At 43.8% G+C, this 23,590-nt stretch overlaps 1 protein-coding gene across 3 annotated transcripts; it reads right to left on the minus strand.

Moving 5' to 3' along the window:
• Positions 1-432: 432 nt before the first annotated feature.
• On the minus strand, positions 433-23,565 carry LOC129344058 (C-factor-like). Of its 3 annotated transcripts, none has more exons than XM_055000543.1 (6): positions 23,456-23,565; positions 13,636-13,687; positions 12,622-12,809; positions 5,503-5,661; positions 3,504-3,614; positions 433-703 (listed from the first exon to the last, which is right to left on the minus strand). In XM_055000543.1, exons 1-6 carry the CDS (start codon positions 23,456-23,458, stop codon positions 590-592), a joined length of 627 nt encoding a protein of 208 aa, XP_054856518.1. In that variant the 5' UTR covers positions 23,459-23,565; the 3' UTR covers positions 433-589. The 3 variants fall into 3 exon arrangements, with proteins under 3 accessions (XP_054856518.1, XP_054856517.1, XP_054856519.1); XM_055000542.1 differs by lacking the exon at positions 23,456-23,565 and adding an exon at positions 17,480-17,670; XM_055000544.1 differs by lacking the exons at positions 5,503-5,661; positions 23,456-23,565 and adding an exon at positions 17,480-17,672.
• Positions 23,566-23,590: the final 25 nt, after the last annotated feature.

Here is a 23,590-nt window from a genome sequence, read left to right on the forward strand (position 1 = left end):
TCCAAATCAGTCTAGAAGATGCCCTCCTAAGTACCGGACTTTAACAGACATCATCATAGTTTTTTCCCCCCAAAGCTTTTCTTCATAATCATCAAGACTGGAAACTTTTTGAAAGGCCCATATTTTGCACTTGGGTTCAGTGCAGTACAGTGTAAACACAGACTTGCAAAATTTTGGCACTGGGATATCTTTTTATTAGATTAGAGTGAAAATCAGTTCCACTAACAGAGCTTTGGATCAGGCAATTCCTGCAGAGAGAATCAGCAGGGCAAAGTTTTTAAAATGTCAGACTAGTATCTGGGAGAGCCAGGTTCGAATTCTATCTCTGCCATGGAAGCTCACTGAATGACCTTGGGCCTGTTACTGTCTTTCTCTCTCAGCCTAACCTACCTTACAGGGTTGTTGTGATTAATAAATGGACAAACAGCAGAATGATGTTGTAGGTTTTATTTGTAGAGTGGAAAATTCGATCCACCATGCAAGCCGAATGTCATAATCTTAGCAGCTGAGCTACCCCCTTGCTCAATTCCAGGTATCTGCCACAGAAACAACCTGGGATAACGGAGAGCTCTGTCTCAGCTGACTGGTGTCACCAAGGCATCTTGTTTCCTTTCCAGGAAATAAAAGCACCGTTGTGCTCGTCACTGAGTTTTGAAAGAACATCTAAGATCCCTCGCACACTCTCGTCCACAGTCAGATCAGCCTAAAGGATCAACCAGAAGCAGCGTATGAGCTGGACGGTCAATGGCCGTCTCTTTGGAGGACTGAATTTTGCATGTTGGGCTAGACATTATCCCTATCTGGATTTCTATGCCATCCTGATAGGAAGCTGAGGTCTCTAATAAAGCCAAAAGTCAGTTTAGCAAGTAATCATGAGTGGCTAGACCACAGATTCAAGGCCCCCCCCCCGATGCATTTTGATTGACACTTCTCATGTCCAATGGAATGTGGCCATGGGAGTGATGACCATAAACAGGGTTTGCACCAAGGAAACCGAGGGAGTAGAACATCTGGACACTTTCTTCATCAACAGCAGAAGGGGAACCAGACTTGAGGGCCATTTGTAGGGTTGCCAACTCTAGGTTAGGAAATTCCTGGATATTTGGGGGGGGTGGGGCTTGGGGAGGGCAGGATTTAGGGAAGGGAGGGACCTCAGCAAGGTATAATGCCATGAAGTCCACCCTCCAAAACAGCCACTTTCTCCAGGGGAACTGATCTTTGTCATCTAGACACCACTCATAATTGCAGGAGCTCTCCTGACCCCGTGTGGATGTTGGTAACCCTAGTCATTTGTCATCTTATTCTGGCCTAGGGTCAATCACTGTCTCCAGGACATAACTCCCTACTGTCAATCAAAGCCAGACAGAAGATATATTGTAAGATCAAGTTCCCTGGAAACCATTTCTAGGTTCATTTCCAGCAGGCACATGTTGGCATTCATTTATTTAAATGCTTTTAGCTGGCTTTCCTCCGCCCCAAAAGGGAACTAACTGAGATACATTAATAACTAGATTCAAATAAAATGTCAGGAATAAAATGGCAGTATAAAAGAATAAAACCCAACAACAGGTAAGCATCTGAAAACAGCAGCATATCAAAGGATCATTATCCACTGACTCCAGAAACCCACCTACATCGATCAGCCTTACAGTTTCTTAAATATCAGCATGTGTTTAACAGCATCTGGAAGGCTGTTCCACATCACAGGGGCCACCACAAAAAAGATCTGAAACCGTGCCAGGGCAGACTTTACTTGCCTTACAGAAAGAAGGTATGATTATATGTCTTCCTTTGGGTTCTCAGTGGGAGTTGGATGACAACTTTGGCTGATCTGTCCCTCCCCACACCTACCCCCACTCCCGGACTCCGGACTTTATCTGAGTTTTAGTTCTTACACAACAAAGAGGGAGAGTTACAGCCAAAACACTCTCATGAAAAAAAAGAAAAACGCCACCGTAACAATCTAACTGCTTGCACACTTTACTCTCCATCTACTTTTTAAACAAGCCAATAGAATATATATAGCCACTTGTCAATGCCTGTTCATATACAAGTATACAAGTACCCTTATATAATTAAGGATTATAATATGGGTGATCCTCTTACGAGTGTGTATCTGGAAGAGTGTTGTTACCTGACTTGCATATGAACAGGCATTGACAAGTGGCTATATATTCTATTGGCTTGTTTAAAAAGTAGATTGGAGAATAAAGAGTGCAAGCAGTTAGATTGTTACGGTGGTGTTTTCTTTTTTTCACTAGTGAGTTTTAGTTCTGGCAGATTCTGTGCATTAACTGGTGCTCAGGGCATCTCCTGACTGAATACATCCCAAGGGGAGCGAGGAACCCTGGCAACAGACCTACACCCACACTGGTCAAGAAAAACTGAACTTGCTGTTTTAAGTCTGTCCCTGGATATCATCTTGGAACTTCCTGGAGAATGACTGTTAAACTATAAAAATTAATACATTAAAAAAATGGCCTCCAGAGACCCTAACAAATTTTAATCTGAGTAAAAAAGAACAAAAAAAAAAGTACAACCAAAATATGACTTATTAAGGAAACAGGAAAAAAACAACAACTTCAAGCGGCAAGACATGAAAAGAAGCCACGCTTGAGAGTTCCATCTCTTTTTGAATTCATATCCTGGTTACGTCTAAGCCCACGTGCTCCATAGCAGCGGAGCTCATTAATGATAGAGGATGGCAATTTTATTGTACTGATCCACCCAAGAGGAAACCACTCTGTGGGAAGGCACACTTCTCGCTCCTACAGTGGAAGGAACTGCCCACCCCATCCTAAAGAACCACTCTCCAGGGGAGAAAGTAGTACAGCACCGAACCCACAGCTGTTGCAGCGGAGACTTGCTAAGGCTTCTTCCACACCGTGCTGATTCCCCATTGTAGACTCTTTCCAGCTGAAAATGCATAAGCATTTGCAACAGCTGTAGAGCATCCACACCAGGGGACTCTCCACTCTTTCCTTCCGATCTCCTTGTGCCTGCTGTTCTGCCCACCGCAGCCCCAGTGCCACCAGAAAGATTTTTGCCTTTCCAAAAACAACTAGTAGGGATAGTGCTCTAACGGGATGATGCTAGAGCCATATACTTACTATGGATTTTTTAACAGCCAGCTAAAACCTCACCAGTGGCTGAGGGAGGGATATCAGGTATGAGGCCATGGGGAAGTGGGGGAATGGAGCCAGATCTGAGCAAGGAAGTTTGAAAATCTGCATCTTCCTGTCTACACTGCAGGGAAACCTACATTAGTGCTGATGTTTTTGGAAAGATAGGAGCAAAGCAGGTTGGAGAAATGTTGGGGGGAACCTGGGGAAATCACAGAAGGAGCACGTCTGGAGGGAGTCTCAAGAATGCACCAAAAACACCACTCCATTTTGAGAGCCAGGATGAAGGAAATTCTCCATGCAGAAGCATTCTAGGACCCTTTCTATAACTTTCCCCATTTCTATCCATGTTTCTTCTCCTTCCCCCCAAACAGCACCCACCTCCTGGCCGCCCATCTCGGTCTTCACCCATCCTGGATGAACAATCGTGCACAAAATCCCAAAGTCCTTGAATTCCACAGACTGGCACTGGGTCAGCATGTTAAGAGCAGCCTGTAAAAAGAGAAAAGGAGACAGCAAGGAGCAAGTGTAGCCCCTAAGTGAGCAAAGCATTTGACTGAGCCAGGCTGGAATATGAAGCTTACTGCCTTTTCACGCATAATAGAGAGGAAAATTTAGGTTTGCTACCAAGACTGCAACCAAGAAATTAGAAGAAGATTGAGACTTGGAAGAGCAGCCGTGAGGGAACTAGAGAAGATTCTTAAAGATAAAGATGTCTCTCTGGGGACCAAGATCAAGATAATCCAAACTATGGTATTCCCCATTACTGTGTATGGATGTGAAAGATGGACAATGAAGAAAGCTGACAGGAGGAAAATAGATTCATTTGAAATGTGGTGCTGGAGGAGAGTTTTGCAGATACCATGGATGGCCAAAAAGACCAATAAGTGGGTTCTAGATCAAATCAAGCCTGAATTCTCCCTAGAAGCTAAAATGACAAAACTGAGGCTGTTGTACTTTGGTCACATCGTAAGACAAGACTCTCTTGGAAAAGTCAATAACGTTAGGAAAAGCTGAAGGCAGTAGGAAAAGAGGAAGACCTAAAAATGAGATGGCTTAACTCAATAAAAGAAGCCATGTCCGCCAGTTTGCAGGATCTGAGCAAGTCCGTTAATGATAGGACATTTTGGAGGCATTTCATTCATAGAGCTGCCATAGGTCGGAGGAGACTTGACAGCACAGCACAACACACACACACACACACACACACCAAGTATGTGCTCATTGGGGAAGAAGCAGCGCATTCTAGCCCCTTGACAATTATATCTGGAGCATATACAGGTTTGCACAGATACGCTTTAAAAAAAATGTAATTGTCCGGGGTCTGAGCCTCAGCCCCCGGTCTTGCCGAGAGGAAGCAAGGGGAGGCAGCCGGGAGACAGCTGCCCTGCCGCCCCAGCCAGCAACCAGGGCCAGAACCTGCCTACGCCAGGGGGAAGAGACAAAAGGCCAAAGCCTCAGAGGGCTGGAAGGAGCAGGGAGAGACCAGCTAGTCTCCAGGGGGAGGAGAGGGGGCTAAGCAGACCAGAGGGAAAGGGCAAAGGTGGGGGGAATAGGGACTCAGCAGTGGCCCAAACAGAGCCCTTACCATCCAAGGAGGAGAAGCAGCCACAACAGCCAAGAGCCACGCCCCAGCTAGAGGACAGTAACCTGGCTCAGGAGATGCTAAGAGCCAAGCAGGTGGAGCTGCTGAAGGCACTCTACTGGAAAAGCTGGGCAGCCAGTCAAGGGGCCACAGCTGGTCCTGCCTTCAGCAATCAGCTCAGCCAGAGAGGCCTGGCAGCCAGCCAACAAGACACAGCTATTGCTGACCCAGGCAGCCCAGCCAGCTATCCCAGCTGCAGCAGCTTGAGACAGCCCAGGCCAATGCTGGGAGGCCAGGGAGGGGTGTGGCCTAGCAGGCGGGGCCTGCAAGGAGGGCGGGGCAGTGATAGAAGGCCCTATAAAGGATGGCTCAGCAGAGCACTGGGGTGGTGGGTGTGAGTAAGGAGTGATGGCGTGGAAGCGGAACAGTGCAAGAGTGGAGGCTTGGAGGAGAGTTCTGGGAGGAGGAGATGACTGAGGGTGAAGGAGGTGAGCAGGCCAGTGAGTGGACTGAGAGGGAGTCTGGGTGATGTATACCGCCCCTCATTCTATGGAGCAGGGTCCTGCATCATCCCTGGCACCCCTCTGACATCAGGGCCAGCCCAGCCGCCACTCTGCCCAGTGGCAGCAACGGCAAACCCTGACAGTAATATTTGCTCCTGCAAGAGTATTTCCATATTTCCTAAAGGAAACAAGGGCTGTCCATAACACTAGATACATGGACTGTCAGGAAGGCCAGTTTTCTGACAGCTAGGAAGTGGGTATACTGGGAAGGAGGGACAGAAATGGCACTTACCTTGCTGCAGCGATATGGAACTGCAGGGTTCATGTAAGAGGGGGGGACTAACTCGATGGAGCCCAGGGTAGAGGAGATGTTGATAATGGCCGCCCTATTACAGCTCAGCCCTTTCTGAGAACTTCCTTGGGCTGCCCTCCTTAAAAGAGGCAGGAAGGCCTGGAAAGGGGAGGGGGGAGAGAAAGATCACATGAGTGACTCGGGGAAGGTCAGGCCATCTGCTCCAGCTGGTACTTCAGTTCACTCCCGTCTTAATTTAACTCAGGGCCAAACTACAAGTGATGCCTTACACAGGTTGGACACTTGTCAGCTTACCTCAAGTTTTGATGGGAAATGTAGGCGTCCTGGTTTTACAGCTTGGTTCTCCATTACAGCTGCAAGACCAGGATGCCTACATTTCCCATCAAAACCTGAGGGAAGCTGACAAGTGTCCAACCTGTGTAAGGCGTCACTTGTAGTTTGGCCCTCAGAGTGGCTCCTCTGTACCAATCTGTAGTGGGGTAAAATGACCAGTCCTAGAACGTTTCAAGCAGGTTTGCCTGTAGTAGAAGAACAAAATTAGAGTCCGGTAGCACTTTAAACACCACCAAACTTATCCAGGGTATAAGCTTTCATGGGTCAAAAACTATGTTCCCCAAACTTCTCTCAGCTGCTATCAAAAATTGGAGTTAATATGAAAACAGAGAATATCGGGATTCTGATATTCTGGAAGAAGAAGGAAATAAGGTGTAGAATTATCTTGCTTCCTCATTCTTCTTCCTCTCCCCTAATCCAAACCCCGCATAAAGCACAGCCACTGGAATACAGCTTCTCAGGCTGCAGTAGCTAGCACTGTTCATGCCACATGCTGTTATTTAAGAATCTGGAAGAGAACGAGGGGCGACGTGGCCTACCGACCTGGGAGTCTACTGCTAACCTTGCTAAGATCTCTCATCTCTAATCCTACACTAACATTGTCCCGTCAGATTAGCTTTTTGTGGAGAGTTCTCCTTTAGGCGATAGGTCATTGTCAACAGAAACCCCTGAGGAGGTTTACCAGTATGGTGGCTCTTTCTTCCTATTTATTTATTTAGGAAGTTTGTATGCCATCTCTCTGGATCTGGCTTGAGGTGGCTCACAACAATAAAACAAAATCAATCAATACAATAAAGCACTCCACACAATAAATTAAGTCAGTAAAACAGTCGACACAATAGAATAAAGGAATGAAAACAGGTCAATAAAATCATGCCAATAAAAACAGACAAGACAAAAAAAGCACACAAAGCAAACAAAACATTCTTAATCAAGAACGCTCAAGACCCTAGGGTGAGCTAGATCTCGGACGAGGGGGGGCTCTACACAAGGAGTCTCCCCCCCGATCCTTGAGGTCCCACCTTGCGACGGGTCGGCTATAATCTCTGCGGCAATTTTGGGGCCAATTCGGCTGGCATAAGACCTACATACCCAAGCTTCGATCGGGGAGGGAAGTCGAGAGGAGAATTTAAGATCGAAACAGCGATTACAACCCGAGAAAGTTGAAGAGAAGGTAAAGATCGCTATCTCTTGAAACGGGACAGATTGACAAAAACAGAGAGGAAAGAAAGTAGATTTTTAAACTGCAACAGACTAGTGAAAAGGAGGTGAAGACTCGGCAGGAGTTGTATTTTAAAAGAGACTAAGTTTAAAGAAGTTATTACAAAAATCGGACTATTGTTTTGAATACCTGTGGTTTTGGAGCTGTGGGAAAAAGACACCATCGCGAGACCTGCTGTGGGAAGACGGGAGACAGGAAGTGCGTAACAACAATAGAGTGGCTGGAGGGAAGCGGCCCTTGCCAAGGGACAGGAAGTGGGGAATCGCCATTTTTGAAAGTGGAAGGGTCGTGGCTTCAGCGGAAGAGGAAGTAGGCCATCTTGGATTATAATAACATAGAGAAACCATAGAGAAAAGACGCCCGACATTTTGGATATAAAAAATTAATTTTGGCAAAGATTGAGACATTTGAAAAAAAGGAAAACGTTTAATTATACGCCACGGAGCTGAGGAAGAGAGCAGATTCGTGGGAGCGAGCTAAAGCAAGCCCCACGATGTCGAAAAAAGAGTGGCAATCGGCAATAGAAAATTTGGACAAAAAACTTATAGACATGATGAAAGAACTTAAGGACACGAAATTGGAGCTTATTAAAGAGGTCAAAGAAGTTACACAGACAGTAAAGTCGGAGCTGTCAGAAGTGAAAAAAGGCGTGGAAACGATTAGCAGTGAATTACAAGGAACGAAACAGAGAGTCAAAACAGTAGAAGACGCGATGGAGAATTTAATAGAAACGCAACAAACAGAGATGAGATTGGTAAAGGGGAGGATGTCAGTTGCAGAAACTAAACACATGGAGAAGCAGCTTCGTTTTCGTGGTCTGCCAGAAGTTGAAGGGAAGCCAGCGCAAGAACAGATGACTGAGGTGTTGGCTGAATACCTGGGGAAGGAGGAGGAGGAAATTGTGGCTATCCTAGATGTGGCGTATCGTGTGAACTCGAGAATTGCAACCCAGAGGAAACTACCAAGGGATGTGATCGTGCAGTTTACAACTAGAAATATGAAAGAGAGGATTGTGACAAAACAATTTCAAGATCCATTGGAGATTGATGGCAAGACGATTATCATAATGAAGGAATTGCCCAGATCAGTGTTACTGGACAGGAAAAAATACAGAGTGTTAATTCAGACTTTGAAGGACATGAACATTAGGTACAGATGGGAGTTACCGGAAGGAGTGTCCTTTGAGTTTGGAGGGGCAAAAAAGCGTATCAGATCTGAGCGGGAGATGGAGAGATTTATTAAGGACAATGAAAAAGACTTACCAACAAAACCATGAATATGGAGTGTAAAGTATTATCTTGGAATGTAAATGGACTAAACTCACCGAATAAGAGAAAAAATATTTTTCATTGGCTACTAAAACAAAAATGTGATATTGTTTGTTTGCAGGAGACCCATATTAGAAAACAGGATGTAAAATATTTAAAATCTGGAAAATTGGGCAAAGAATTTGTAGCGGCTTCCAACAAGAAAAAAAGAGGAGTGGTGTTGTATATAAAAGAGGAGCTGCAGCCAAAATTTGTTATGAGAGATGTGGAAGCTAGATTTGTAGCAGTGGAATGTAATTGGAACTTAAAGAGAGTGTTGGTAGTCGGACTTTATGCACCTAACGGTGCAAAGGAAAGCTTCTTTGAGGACTTAAGGAAGCACTTAGACGATCTTGTATATGACCAGATAATTCTTGCTGGAGATTTCAATGGAGTGACAGATTTGGAACTAGACAAAAAGACTACAAAAGCACAAAAGAAAAGAGGACTATTGCCAAAGTTTTTTTTTGAGTTGATTCAACAAGAGACTCTCGAAGACGTATGGAGGAGAGAATATCCTAAAACCAGACAGTTTACTTTTTATTCTGCAAGGCATCTTACATTATCAAGAATTGATATGATCTGGGCCTCAAAGGACTTAGCGTTATGGACTAAGGAGGTAGAAATAATGCCGATGGTAGGCTCAGATCACAACCCAATTATGTGGAAATTTGGAAAAAGGAGAAAAAGGAAAGCCTGGAGAATAAATGAGGACTTGTTACAGGAAAGTGAGAATATGGAAACATTGAGAAGAGAGACTAAGTTTTTTATACAATACAACGTGAATAAAGAAGTACCAACCAGTAAAGTTTGGGACGCGTATAAGGCGGTTGTAAGGGGCATACTAATGGACTTAAATGGTAGAGCAAGGAAAAAGAAAGAGGAGAAAAGACAAGAGATTGAGGAGAAAATAAAGGCCAAAGAAGTACAGTTAAAAAAGAGACCAGGGAAAAAGAAAATACATCAGGAAATCAAAATTCTTCAAGAACAGTTAACAGCAATGAGTAATAAAGAATTGGAGTGGAACCTTAAAAGACTGAATCAAAAAGCTTTTGAGGGTGCTAATAAACCTGGGAAATATTTGGCATGGCAATTAAAGAAGAAAAGGGAAAAGAAAATAATAAATAAAATTTGTGAAGAAAACAAAACGTATTTGGAGCAGACTACCATTAGCAGAGCCTTTTATAAATTTTACGCTAAGCTGTATAATAAAAAAGAAGTAAACAAAGAATCAATAGCATCATATTTGGAGAAAACCAAACTTCCAGAGATCTCGGAAGCTTGGAGAAATAAGTTGAACAGTGAAGTAACTGACGAGGAAATAAGTATGGCAATACAATCCGCAAATCTAGGAAAGGCGCCAGGGCCAGATGGACTTACGGCTAAATTTTATAAGACAATGGCCAACGAACTGGCACCATTCCTAAAAGAGGTGATGAACGGAGTTTTTAGGGATCAAAGAATTCCAGACACTTGGAGCGAAGCGAATATATCACTGATCCCAAAAGAGGGCCAAGATCTGACTAGCGTGAAAAATTACAGGCCTATATCGTTACTTAACAATGATTATAAAATTTTTGCAAAGATATTGGCGGAGAGACTGAAGGGGTGGCTCTCGGAAGTTATAGAGGAAGAACAAGCAGGTTTTTTGCCGGACAGACAAATAAGAGACAATTTAAGGACAGTGATCAATGCTATTGAATACTATGACAAGCGTTGCGATAAAGAGGTTGGTTTCTTCTTTGTAGACGCTGAAAAAGCGTTTGACAATTTAAACTGGGATTTTTTGTTTGCCACTATGGAAAAGCTACAATTGGGAGAAAGATTCATCAGAGCAATTAAAGAAATATATAGGGACCAGACTGCAGCAATTGTAGTGAATGATGAACTGACCAAGAAATTGACGATTAGTAAAGGAACAAGACAAGGTTGCCCGTTATCTCCATTGTTGTTCATATTAGTATTGGAGATTCTGATGATACAAATACGACAAGACGAGGAAATACGAGGAATAAAAATAAAGGACTATTCATACAAGGTTAGAGCATTTGCAGATGACATAATGTTAATTGTAGAAGATCCATTGGAGAACATGCCAAAAGTGATAGATAAGATTAAGGAGTTTGGTGACTTGGCAGGTTTCTTCATTAATAAAAAGAAGTCAAAGATACTATGTAAAAACATGACTAAGCAGAAACAACAATTGTTAATGGAAACAACGGACTGTGAAGTAACTAGTAAGGTGAAATATTTGGGAGTTGAGCTGACTGCAAAAAATATAGATTTGTTCAAGAATAATTATGAAAAATTATGGACTCAGATAGAGAGAGACTTGATCAAATGGAATAGACTGAATTTGTCATGGTTGGGCAGGATTGCAGCAGTTAAGATGAATGTGTTACCAAGAGTAATGTTTTTGTTACAGACAATACCAATCATCAGAGACTCTAAACAATTTGAAAAATGGCAGAGGAAAATATCAGATTTTGTTTGGGCAGGCAAGAAGCCTCGAGTGAAAGTAAAAGTTCTACAAGATGCAAAGGAGAGAGGCGGAATGCAACTGCCCAATCTGAGACTTTACCATGATGCAATCTGCCTAGTTTGGCTAAAAGAGTGGATGACATTAAAGAATAAGAAACTATTAGCCCTAGAGGGATATAAAAAAATTTTTGGATGGCACGCATACCTATGGCATGACAAAGTAAAGGTCAACTCGATGTTCCTGCATCATTTTGTAAGGAGAAGTCTATATACAATCTGGAAGAAGTACAGAACTTACCTACAAGAAGGAACCCCCTTGTGGGTGGTTCCATATGAGGTGATAGATCCGAGAGCTGTGGATAATGAACAACAATGTTTAACGTACAAAGAAATAACTAAGATTGAAATATCTAAACTTAGAATAAAGACGCAAGAGGAACTATCACCTAACTATGATTGGTTCCAGTATAGACAGATTAGAGACTTATACAACTCGGACTTTGCAAAAGGGGGCATACGAACAGAGAACTCGGAACTAGAGCAGACCCTTCTTAAAGAAGACAAGAAAAGAATATCCAAGGTATACCAAGTACTGTTGAAATGGTATACTGAGGATGAGATAGTTAAAACACAGATGGTGAAATGGGCTATAAATTTCAATAAAGAAATAACAATGGAGGCATGGGAATACTTGTGGAAAACTACAATGAAGACAACGACATGCATTAATATTAAAGAGAACATTTTCAAAATGATCTATCGTTGGTACATGACACCAAAGAAGATTGCGCTAGGGAACTTGAATACTTCTAATAAATGCTGGAAATGTAAGAAACATGAGGGCTCCCTCTATCATATGTGGTGGTCGTGTGAGGTAGCTAGGCAGTTCTGGGGGGAAATAATAAGAGAAATGAGTGAAATTTTACAGTTTCAAATAAATAAGAACCCAGAACTCCTGCTGCTAAACTTGGGAATGGAGGGAATTCCAGCCCATCATAGGACGTTGATTTTTTACATGACTGCAGCAGCTAGACTTTTGTATGCGCAGAAATGGAAAGTACAAGAAGTGCCAACTATTGAAGATTGGATCTACAAATTGCTGTATATGGCTGAAATGGACAAGATGACAAGAAAACTGAGAGATCTGGACTCAGGGCAGTTTAACACAGACTGGGAGAAGCTGAAACAATATCTGGAGAAGAAATGGGAGGTGGGAGGAAAACTGTGGCAGTTTGAGAACTACTGAAGTATAATAAAAGTATAAAAGAGAGGGGTGACTTTACCGGGGGAGGAAGAAGGGACAGAGGGTGGGAAAGCTGTTGGAAGTCAACAAAAGGGGGGGAAAGGGAGGGGGTTAGAAACGAAAAATTAGGGGAAAATTGACTGTAATGTAAAAATAAAAATGTTCTAACCCAATAAAAAATTTTTCGAAAAAAAAAAAAAACATTCTTAATCAAACTGGCTTCAGGCTAGAAGCAGACCATAAAAGAGGCTGATTCCGCACACTTTGGATAATTCACTTCCCATCCTCTTTAGAGATCATTTGGAACTGAATTTTTCATGTGTGGGGGGAAAAAATTCACTTCCAAACTATTACTAAAGTGCATTGAAAGTGCATTATCCAACGTGTGCAGAATGAGCCATAGACAAACAGGTCAGAGACTTTTTGCCAGTCCAGCTGGCCAAAGCTTCTCTTTGCAGGGATGTATTGCAGTGCGTGTCTGTTTTGACCTCCTGTGCCCGAAGCAGCCGTACCTGACTCACTAACAACGGCCCAATCACGTTGATCTTGTATCCACTGATCATGTCTTCCACATCCACCGCGTCCAACGCCACATCTTTAAAAACGCCTGCATTGTTTATTAGCAAATTCAGCCCTGACCCTTTCAGGTGGTTCTCCACGCACACTGCAGCATCCTTAATGCTTGTGGGACTTGTAGCATCTGCAAAACAGATAAAAGCTGGGAAGGGTTTGGGGGCTTGGGGAAAAACGGGGACAGTTCTGACCTTGCTTGCTCAAGCCAGTGCCCTCAGCAACAGGAGAACGAAGGTCACCAAGGGTGTTTGTGAGACACCCCTCCCAGAGAGGATTTAGCCCGCGTCAAGCTGAATCAGTCCTGGATTGCCCTTTTAACACACCAAGAATGGAGCAAGACAGTCTCACAAATAGATCTGCAAAACTTACTAATGCTAAAAAAAAAAGCGCTATTAAACTTGAATGCTCAGAAGTATCCAAGTCAGATCTTTTGCAATCGACGGTGTCTAACTTAAGGCCACTGCCACTATTTTAGCAAGCAATTGTATTCCAATACACAAAGAAACCCAGTTTATCACAAATGATGCAAATTTTATACGCTTCATTCCCATTTTGTCCTACCAACCCCACCCCAACCTCTAGGTACCCAAAGACATGTGACCTTGGCAACTTGCTAAACAGCTTCACACAAACACACACCCGAAGGAGTAGCCAAGTTCAGACTGGCAGCGGGAAAAGCTTGTGACTAAATGCTCTTTGTAGGGGAAAAACCCTCCACTGCAAAATAGAAAAAGCTGTCCGAGTTGTGATGGAAAAAGCTGAAGAAACAGGGCCTCAGAATAGCAAGCTGAAGAAGGCTGAAGAAATTGGGCAAAATGCTTTAGAAGCCAAAAATCACTAGTCTCTTTCAGTCCTCTTTGGGGGTGGATGGAATGGAGTTGACTACAAAACTGGTAAAGGCAGAAGAGCCCCAGGTTTGCAGCATCAAGGATAAAGAATGAGAAAAGACATACCTAGCTTCACTATCACGAGGTTTGGGTGTTTGGAAACCAGATTCCTGAGTTCCTGAAAAGACAAGCAACAGGCAAGAAAGGAAAGCATAATGATAAACGGAGTAGTAAAATGGCCGTCTTAGTCTGGTGGTGGAATCAGCAAGCTTTGGAGTTGTGTAGGATTCTTAATTTGGAATATTATTTTTTCCCCGTACACTGAAGAATTCTATGGAACTAAATGAGCGTTCTTAAACACCAACCTTCAAGCAATTATTTCTTTACTTGTAAATGTATATATTGCTGGTCAACTGACAGGGCCTCAAAGTGCTTTACAACTTTTAAAAAAAATGCCATTTCAATGTTTTCTTCTCCCAGCCCCTATTCCCAATATTTGATGGTTCTGCTTTGGCCTAGCCACCCATCACCAATTCGTAAAGTGAACTTGCGCTATTATCCTTTCAACTCCAAAGCCACACAAATCCAAAGAACCGGGTAGGGTTTTGAGGACAGAAAAATGTTACAGAGCTTTGAAGAGCTGCAGTATAGGTACAGGGAACTCACCCCTGCCCGCCCACCCACCCACCCCGACCTACTGCTTACAATGTTATAACTGGGCTCATCCTAAAGGAAATGGCAAGATCCTGTCCCATATCTAGGGTTGCCAGCCTCCAGGTAGTGGCTGAAGATCTCCGGGAATTACAACTGGTCTCCAGGCCACAGAGATTAATTCACCTGGAGAAAATGGCTATTTTGGTGGGGGGTTGAACTCTATGGAATTATGCCATGCCAAGGTCTTTTCCCTCTCCAAACCCCGGTTTCTCCAGGTTTCACCCCCCAGATCTCCAGGAATTTCCCAACTTGGAGCTGGCAACCCTACCCACACCCCACCCCGTTCCAACCTCAGCTTGGATCCTACCAGCTTCTCTACTCGATTTCACTCCATTCCCCTCCTTGTTGAGGCTGTAGTCCCATGTGACTTTTGTTCTGCTGGACCCAACAATACCTAGCATAGGCTCTTTGGGGACTGAAGGGGCCCCACATTTTACTAGCAGAGTAGCTGGATAGGATCCGACCCTTCTGTGCATGTTGAGTAAGACGAGCAACAGAATAGTTTGACCCTCAACCCACTCCCACCCTCACCCTGCCACCTGAATAAGGGAGAAAACCCTTAAAACAAAAAAGCTTCCCAATTTAAAAGAAATAGTTGAGCACAGTCCATTAATAAGTTACACGCTTCAATATGAGTCCATTTCAATAGGGAACTCAAGCACTTGCTTATGTTTTGTTTTTTCTATATGACTGTCAATTCCGTGGAATCAACACTTCTCAATCCATGTTTTAATGACTGTTAAGCCTCCACTAAGTCCGTAACTCTCATATGCCTCTTGTCAAGCATGGAAACTCGTACATCTACTGTCCCCCCAGCACACTGAAGCCAGTTTATTGCCCATACAAATGAGAAAACATGTGTGTATCCTTTGGATTTGAGTCCAGGGGCACCTTAGAGACCAACAAGATTTTCAGAGTGTAAACATTCAGTGCATAAGCTTTCGAGAGTCACAGCTCCCTTCTTCAGCCATGTGTCTTACACCCTGAAAATCTTGTTGGTCTCTAAGGTGCCCCTGGACTTAAATCCAAAAGATACACACATGCTTTCTCATGTGCTAATCAAAGCCCCATAATTTTTTATCTGATTTGAACCTTTCTAGAAGTTGAGCATAGAAAAACCATTGACATTTATAACCTTTAGCTATTAAATCCTCCCTTGTCTTCAATTTACAATCTCCTTGTGAGAATTCTAGTAAGTCTCCGTAGGTCAGCCATCTCTGTTTGGTAGTCATCGCCCTTCTATAAAACGCCTCTTGTGTTGAAGTCCAAAGTGGTGTCTTCCGTGATAACCCTGGTTTGTATTTATTCCAAATTCTCAAGATGGCTCTCCTAATAGAATGATTTTTGAAGTCTGCTTTGACCTTTATCATACCACAAATAAGCATGCTATCCAAATCTCAGGTCATGACCTTCCAATATCAAGAGCCCCCCATTTCTCAGAAGCATCCTGGTTTACTTCCCATGGAAAAAAAATGGGAAATCTGGCTACAGAAGGCAACACGTTCGAGAAATTCCTTTGGCTGTTCCCCAACATGTTTTCTTAATTTAAAAGCAATGACTGCCAAGTTCAGTTTAAAAAAATGGATTGAGAGAGATTATGTTTTTTTAAAGATGTTTTTTCTGCTGTCCGAAGCTGGTTCCAGGAGTAGCATAGTAGGTTAATGTGGCATGATTAATGTGAAACAACTTTCTAATCTCAGTGTTTATTAGAAAGGCGTCATTTTTATTTGCCTGCAATCTCAGCTGAAGCCCTCGCCCATTCTTGATGGCTTTTTGAGTCACAGAACTTGTGGGACTGGGTTTATAGTCCACTTTATCTGCTTTGAGCACATTAGATCAATTGTGTCTCCCACAGCTTCCGGCCCAATGTGATGCCTAACCCAGTTAATTTTTAAAAATTAAGCTCTTATGAGCAAATAACGATATACTGAAAATCAGTGTAGTGTTGGAGACTATGACTCGGGAGAGCAAGGTTCAAATCCCCACAAATCTCTGAGTGACCTTGGGGCAGTCACAATTTTCTCAGCCTAACCTACTTCACAGGGTTAAAATGTGAAAGAACCACAAATGCTCTTTAGACGAAGCCTGGGATAAAAATGCACTCCACAGATGGGGGGAAAAAACAGCCTCTTAAGAATTTGCAACCAAAAAGTTGAAGACAAATTTTTATGGACACTCGCATGATAGATAGCTTTAAGGACAAGCATCCCTTTGACTAATTGTGTCTTCAGAAATCTGTCTTTAATTATTTTGTAGTTAAGACTTTTATAATCCACCACACAGCCCATGTTCTCATATGTATCTGCTTTGTTGCCAGGTTATAACCCATGATCAAGATAAAAAACAAGAACTACTTATTTGCATGATACCTGGAAGTCTTGCAAATATACTCCAGAATAAGTGATTTGGAATCTTAGCCTTGGACAGACAACTCACGGAACAGATGGAACGAGATCCCTGCTCTTTGTTAGAGACTATTGCTTAACATTGCACTGGACAACTGATTGGCCAGAGAGATCTCTGAGTGATCCACCCCCCTAAAATTATTTCCATGGACGCCCTTGGCCCAGAGCCCTAGATTATTATTAAAAGAACTGGAATGTGCCCATTCTCATTATTAGCATCTTTTAAAAATGCATTGCTTGATTCAAGACCTTTCCCCCTCCAATTGTCATTCCAGTTCATTACAGAAACTGGAAAGTCCCTTGATTACATAAATTAATACAGAAGGGTTTTTGTCAGGTAACCATCCTTTCTGTGCTGGTAAGCAAGGAGGAGGGGAAACCAAAAAGAGAGGATTAACCCCATAGTGTCATCCTCACTCTATGTTTCATTAGACAACATCTGCAAGGGAGAACTCATAAGTAACAAGATGGGTAGCCCTGTCAGTCTGTCTGTAGCGGTAGAAAAGGGCAAGAGCCCAGAAGCACCTATAAGACTAACAAATACCCTACCACAAATTTAGTTCGTCTTATAGGTGCTACTGGATTTTTGCTCTTTCATAATTAACAGTTTTGTAATCAACATTCCTTTTGTGTGTGTGTGCAAATTCTCAGGTGGGGTCGTCTTGAAATAAATCGTCCTTCTTTCCTGCCTTCCCAACTTTATCAACAGCTGTCTGTGAATCTCACTGCATTCAAGGGGCCTGGCTTCCAAGCTGAAATTTTTCAGGTATCCCAGTGGGGACTTACTCCCGAGTAAACATGCACAGGCCGTTCATCTCAGTCCCCCCCCCCCCCCATTCCTAGTCCCGCACCTGTCCGCGCTCCCCGTCTGGTTCCCGGCTACAGGCGAACAGCCACTGCGGCGAGTCGGGCTTGCTCAGGAGTTGCCGGACGAGTTCCAGGCCGATGCCGCGGTTGGCTCCAGTCACCAAGACGCTGCGCGCTCCCAGCCCGGCCATGAGCTCCGTCCGCGGCGGCTGCAGGAAGCGAAAATGCCTGGGGCAGCCGGTCGAGTTGGGACTGGCTGCTGGCAAAGGGCGCCCTCTTGTGGCCACACGCGGCTTAGCACCGAAATCCGGTGCTAAATTCGAGGCGAGAGCGCATTTAGCGCAGTTCTAAGCAGTTTATTTTATTTATCCCCCACCTTCCTCTCCAATAGGGTTCCAGAGAGACTTACATTGTTCTCTTGATTTCCATTTTATCCTTCAAAGGATTAGAAAAGTGTAATTCTTTTTACAATTGCATTGTCACAGAGTTAGTCCACCTTAATTTATTATTTCCACCTTCATTTATTAATGCATTAAGTCCACCGTTATTTATTAATTTATCAATTATTTAATCGATAGATCAATTAATTAATTATCTGTAATTTATTTATTTATAAATTATGTATTTAATTATTTAATTAATAATCACTAATTTTTAATTATTTAATTTATTGATTATTAAGTTCACCTTCATTTATTAACTTACTTCATTTATACTTCTCCTTGCTCTCCATTAGGGATCCAAAGTGGCTTACGTTGTTCTCTTGTCTTCCATTTTATCCTTCAATGGATCAGAAGGGTGTAACTCTTTTTAGATTGTGCTGTCACAGAGTTAGTCCACCTTCATTTTCAAATTTACTTCATTTATATCCTATCTTTCCCCTCAAATGGCAACCCAAAACATTTTACATTTTTCTCCTGTCCGCTATTTTATCCTCACAGCAACCCTGTGAAGTAGAAGAGCAAGATTTGAGTTCAGTAGCACCTTGAAGACCACCAAGATAATAATAATAACAACAGGTCATTTGTAGCAATAGAAAAGAGCAAGAGTCCAGTATCTACCTCACAGTAGATACTGTGAGCTGTGACTCATGAAAGCTCATACCCTACCACAAATGTTGTTAGTCTTATAGGTGTTACTGGACTCTTGCTCTTTTCTACTGCTATAGATAGACTAACACAGCTACCCATCTAGTTCATTTGTACACCACTCTTCTAGATAGATCAGTGCCCTACTCAGAGCTATGTACAAAGTCAGTTTTATTATTATCCCCACCAGGGGTCATTTCCTAGAAAAAGAACTGCAGGAACTCATTAGCATAACTCATTGGCATATGCCACACTCCCTGACATCACCGGAAGTGCGTCAGAAGGCAACATCCACCCCTCAGGCCCCTTTCCGCAAAAGTCTCCAGGTATTTCCTTAAAGCAGAATGAACTCAAAGCAGCTTGCCCTCCTCTGGAGAGCCAGCCCACTCACTCACTCTCTCAAGTCACAAATGAGAATAAAGCAGCATGAATTCCAAGCAGCTTGCGTTCCTTTGGAGCTCAGCACCACTCGCCTTGCACTCGCTCACTCATTTTCTTTCCCCCCTCCCCCAGTCACAAATGAAAGTAAAAGAGCAGAGCAGAAGGAATCCAAGCAGCTTACTGTTTCTTTGAAGCCAGCACCACTCAGCTTGCACGTGGAGGAAAAGAAATCACATGGGCGGGCCCAAAACCCACGTGACCTCTTTTTAGACCTACCGGAACGCCGTTCGTTTGCGCTCCGGCTCCAAATGAGCCCTGATCCCCACAATGCAGCTGGGGAACTGAGGCTAAGAGGAAAGGCTTACCCAAGGCCATCTACTGAGCTCATGGCAGTAGTGAGAGTCAAACCAGCAAAGTGCTGATTTGCAGCCCAACTACTTAACCACCACACTATAGCAGCTCTAGTGCAGACCAGAGGTGGGCACGAACCAAAATACTAACCAAAGTACATCATGAACTGCGGCTGGTTCAAGGCTTATGAACCAATGGTTCGTCAGAGCCCATTTCTGATGAACCACCACAAACCTTAGGCCTGTTCGTTTGGTTCATTTTTTGGTTTGTCACCACAGACAGCCTGGCACCGATCAATCAATTTCCTAGGCAACAGGGTGAGGGACTTTCTGCAGACTTTCTGATGCCCAAGAAGTGACGTTTTCAAGACCAGAAATACGAACCAAAGTTCATCACGAACTGTGGCCGGTTTGAGGTTCACGAACCGGCAGTTCATTGGAGCCCATTTCTGACAAACCACCACAAACTTTAGGCCTATTCATTTGATTCATCACCGCAGACAGCCTGGCACCGATCAATCAGTTTTCTCGGCAACGGGGAGGAACTTTCTGTAGACCTTCTGCTGCCCCAGAAGTGTCGTTTTCATGACCAGGAATGATGTTTTCACAAACCAAACGAACACCAAAGTTCATGAACTGGGGGCAGGTTTGTGAAAGTTTGTGGTTCATAAAACATGATGAACCACGAACTGCGTGGTTTGGAATTTTCTTGGTTCGTGCCCACCTCTAGTGCAGACCAATACAGCTACTCATGTGAAACTACCTGTGAGGTAGATTTGACTGGTGAAGGAAGGCAGCATGGTATAGCCTGATATCATCAGATCTCGGAAGCTAAGCAGGGTTGGAAATTGGATGGGGAACCACTAAGAAAGACTCCACAGAGGAAGGCACCAGCAAACTGCCTTTGTTTTTAACTTGCCTTGAAGGCCTCTTATGGGGTCACCATAAGTCAGTGGCAACATGAGGGCACTTTACGCAGACGCAGGCTAGGCTAAGAGAGTGACGGCCAGGCTACAAGTGACGCCTGACACAGGTTGGACACTTGTCAGCTTCCCTCAAGTTTTGATGGGAAATGTAGGCAGCTGGGTGGAATGTTGGACAAGTGACAGTTGAAAAGTCCATTGGACAGCAGTCGGAGAGCCAAGCTGTAAAACCAGGACATTTCCCATCAAAACTTGAGGGAAGCTGACAAGTGTCCAAGCTGTGTCAGGCATCACTTGTAGCCTGGCCCTGAGTGGCTCAAGGTCACCCAGCAAGCTTCCGTGGCCAAATGGGGATTTGAAACTGAATCCCCCGGATCGTGGTCTGCCATTCTAACCACTACATGCTGGCTCTCTTAAAGCTTTCATTTTCTTTTTTAAATAGCCCCTTTTGGTTCTAGAGCCATAGGTTGCAGATACCCTTCTTATTTCAACATGTTCTTTCTAATGGGGCCACAGAGTACTTTGTTGTTTTGAAATTTGAACCCAGCCATATGATAGAACTGGGTGTTACGGGGAAATGCAGGGAACAGGGAATAGTGCTGCAACAAGAGAAAACTTTACTAAACAAGAAGCGCTTGAAACAACCTTTTCTCTCTTTTTGAATCCGGTACACACCCAAGTAACCGCCACCGCACCCATGGCCATAGCAACACCATTAAAATCACCAACTCGATCTTTGTGCAAACAACAATATTGAAATGTTTTATTGGTTATCAGACTTGGAAGGATGGGAAAGGCCACTTGCCTGCCTAAGAAACTGGTTCTGTGGCTCCTTATCTGCTTCTGAAGTGATCTGAAGAGCTCAACCTAAAATGGGTTAGAGGGAAAACCACTTACGGTGTACAGCTTCAGCCAAAGTTTAATCTCTTCTCCCAACTGTACAAAACAAATTCTATTTGTCTCAGCATGCTGCCTCTGGAAGTAATGCTTAAGAAGTGGATACCTGCTATGGTGGCTAAAGGAAACCTCTGCATTCAGAGGCAGTAACAACAACAACAACAGCAACAACATTTGATTGATATACCGCCCTTCAGGACAACTTAATGGCCACTCAGAGTGGTTCACAAAGTGTGTTTGTTTGTTTATGGCTTCCAAAGTGCTAAACATAAACAGCTCTAGAGAACCGAATACAAAGTGTGTTATTATAATCCTCATGACAATCACCCTGTGAGGTGGGTGGGGCTGAGAGAGCTCTGAAAGAGCTGTGATTGACCCAAGGGCACTCAGCTGGCTTCAAGAGGAGGACTGGGGAACCAAACCTAGCTCTCCAGATTAGAGTCCTGCTGCTCTTAAGTGACTGATCCAAGGTCACCCAGCTGGCTTCAAGTGGAGGAGTGGGAAATCAAACCTGGCTCTCCAGATTAGAGTCCTGCTGCTCTTAAGTGACTGATCCAAGGTCACCCAGCTGGCTTCAAGTGGAGGAGTGGGGAATCAAACCTGGCTCTCCAGATTAGAGTCCTGCTGCTCTTAAGTGACTGATCCAAGGTCACCCAGCTGGCTTCAAGTGGAGGAGTGGGGAATCAAACCTGGCTCTCCAGATTAGAGTCCTGCCGCTCTTAACCACTACACCAAAGTGACCTGAATACCAGCACCAGGAAGTAACATCAGGGGAAGGCTTCGGCCTCTATGCCCTGTTGTTTGTTTATTTGTTTACTTCATTTCTTTCTTTCCTCCCGCTAGGACCCAAGGTGGCTTCCATTATTCTCCTTTCTTCCATATTATCTTCAGAACAACCCTATGAGGTAGGTTAGGCTAAGAGTGTGTGACTCGTCCAAGGTCATTTGGTGAGCTTTCACGGCAGAGTGAGGATTCAAACCTGGGTCTCCCAGATCCTGGTCTGAAAATCTAACCATTACACCAGACTGTTGTTGGCCCTTGAGAGTAACTGGTTGGCCAATGTGAGAGACAAGATGCTGGAACAGATGGCCCAAATGGTCTGATCCAGCAGGACCCTTCTTGACCCATTTGAGCTATGGGAGTGAAGTCGATTAGTGGTTCCTGTTTCCTTATTCAGTGCAAAGATGTAAGGGCAAGCATGGCTGACCTGCATCCCTTCACTTGCGGAGGGGTTGTGGCTCAATAGCCGAGCATCTGCTTTGCACGCATAAGGTCCCGGCTGGGTTCACTCCCTGGCGCGACACCTTTGTCCTCGTGCACAAGTATTTGCACTACAGTCAAGACACATCAGGTCCTCATTCCAAGGTTAAACGCAGTCCTAAACAGAGTTACGGCCTTCTAAATCCACTGAAGCCGAGTGGTTCTGAACAACGTAACTCTGCTTAGGACTGCACTGATAATGTCAAGTGACTCCAGAGAATGACGCCATCAGGAGCTCACAAAATTGTTTAGCGAAGCCTCTCCAAAAGACAAGGTAAAAGTGGAATATCAGAAAATAAGGAAGAGAGAGAAGATTGGAATACATGCCCTTCCTGGACAGCCTTGCCTAAATTTAGAAAGTGGGTTAGTAATTCAAGCTGGGTCAAACTTGCCAAGAGCTTTCAGAACACGGACCAGCTGCAAACCAAGTTTAATCCTTATTGAACACCCTCTCCTGTCCTCCTTCCTCCTGTCTGGAATATCTCCTGCAGAACAGAAGATTAACCTCTCAGCTACTACACTGACAGTGCAATCCTAAACACAGTTACATCCTTCTAAACCCATAGATGGCAATGGACTTAGAAGGGTGTAATAGCATTTAAGATTGCACTGTTACCCAGCAGTGCCCACACATCATTAGATCTTACAAGGGAGGGACCCACAGGGACTTGCATCTCATTTCCCCTCCCCTAATAGTTCCACTTTCCCTTCTCTGAAAACTCCATAGCATCTCCACTTTTCCTGCTTCCATCTCTTCTTCCCACCCACCAGCCAACCTACCTTTATCTGCCCCTCCTCCTGCCTCTTATTGACAGAAACCAAGGCTTAAAGGCTGGCAATACTGTTGTGGTTGCCTAGCAATGACCACCAAGGTTTTTGTTTGTTTGTTTCTTAAAGCTACAGGCCCTGCTTCCATAATTTTGGGTTTTTCAAAACCACCCAATGTATTTTTTTTTCAGATTTCAGATTTTTCTGCAAACCTGGGGCTTTTCTCAGGTTTGAGAAAGATCTGTCTTGTCTGTTCATGGCCCCAGTCTTGGAATTCAAGTATCCACAGATAGGGCCATGTTGAGAATGAGATATATTGATGCTGGTGTTGTGCTGCTGGCTCATGCACTTACCATATGGATGCAGACTTAGAGAGCGAGAAGAGTGCACATCGGAAACAAAGTTAGTGCTGACGGCTGATGCATCGAGCAGCTGAAACCTCCCATTCTTCCTCTCACTCTCTCTTTCGGTAACAGCTTGGGCAGCTG

The sequence above is a fragment of the Eublepharis macularius genome, chromosome 16 (assembly GCF_028583425.1).
Source record: "Eublepharis macularius isolate TG4126 chromosome 16, MPM_Emac_v1.0, whole genome shotgun sequence".
In the NCBI taxonomy this organism is placed as follows: Eukaryota; Metazoa; Chordata; class Lepidosauria; order Squamata; family Eublepharidae; genus Eublepharis; species Eublepharis macularius.

What these genes read in the sequence shown, in the direction of transcription:
- LOC129344058 (XM_055000542.1), bottom strand. Translation starts at nt 17,626, where the DNA reads ATGGCCGGGCTGGGAGCGCGCAGCGTCTTGGTGACTGGAGCCAACCGC. An exon ending in CAGACGGGGAGCGCGGACAG is followed by an intron (nt 13,688 to 17,479) that starts GTGCGGGACTAG and finishes TTGTCTTTTCAG; the next exon opens with GAACTCAGGAATCTGGTTTC. An exon ending in CCGAGATGGGCGGCCAGGAG is followed by an intron (nt 704 to 3,503) that starts GTGGGTGCTGTT and finishes TTGATCCTTTAG; the next exon opens with GCTGATCTGACTGTGGACGA.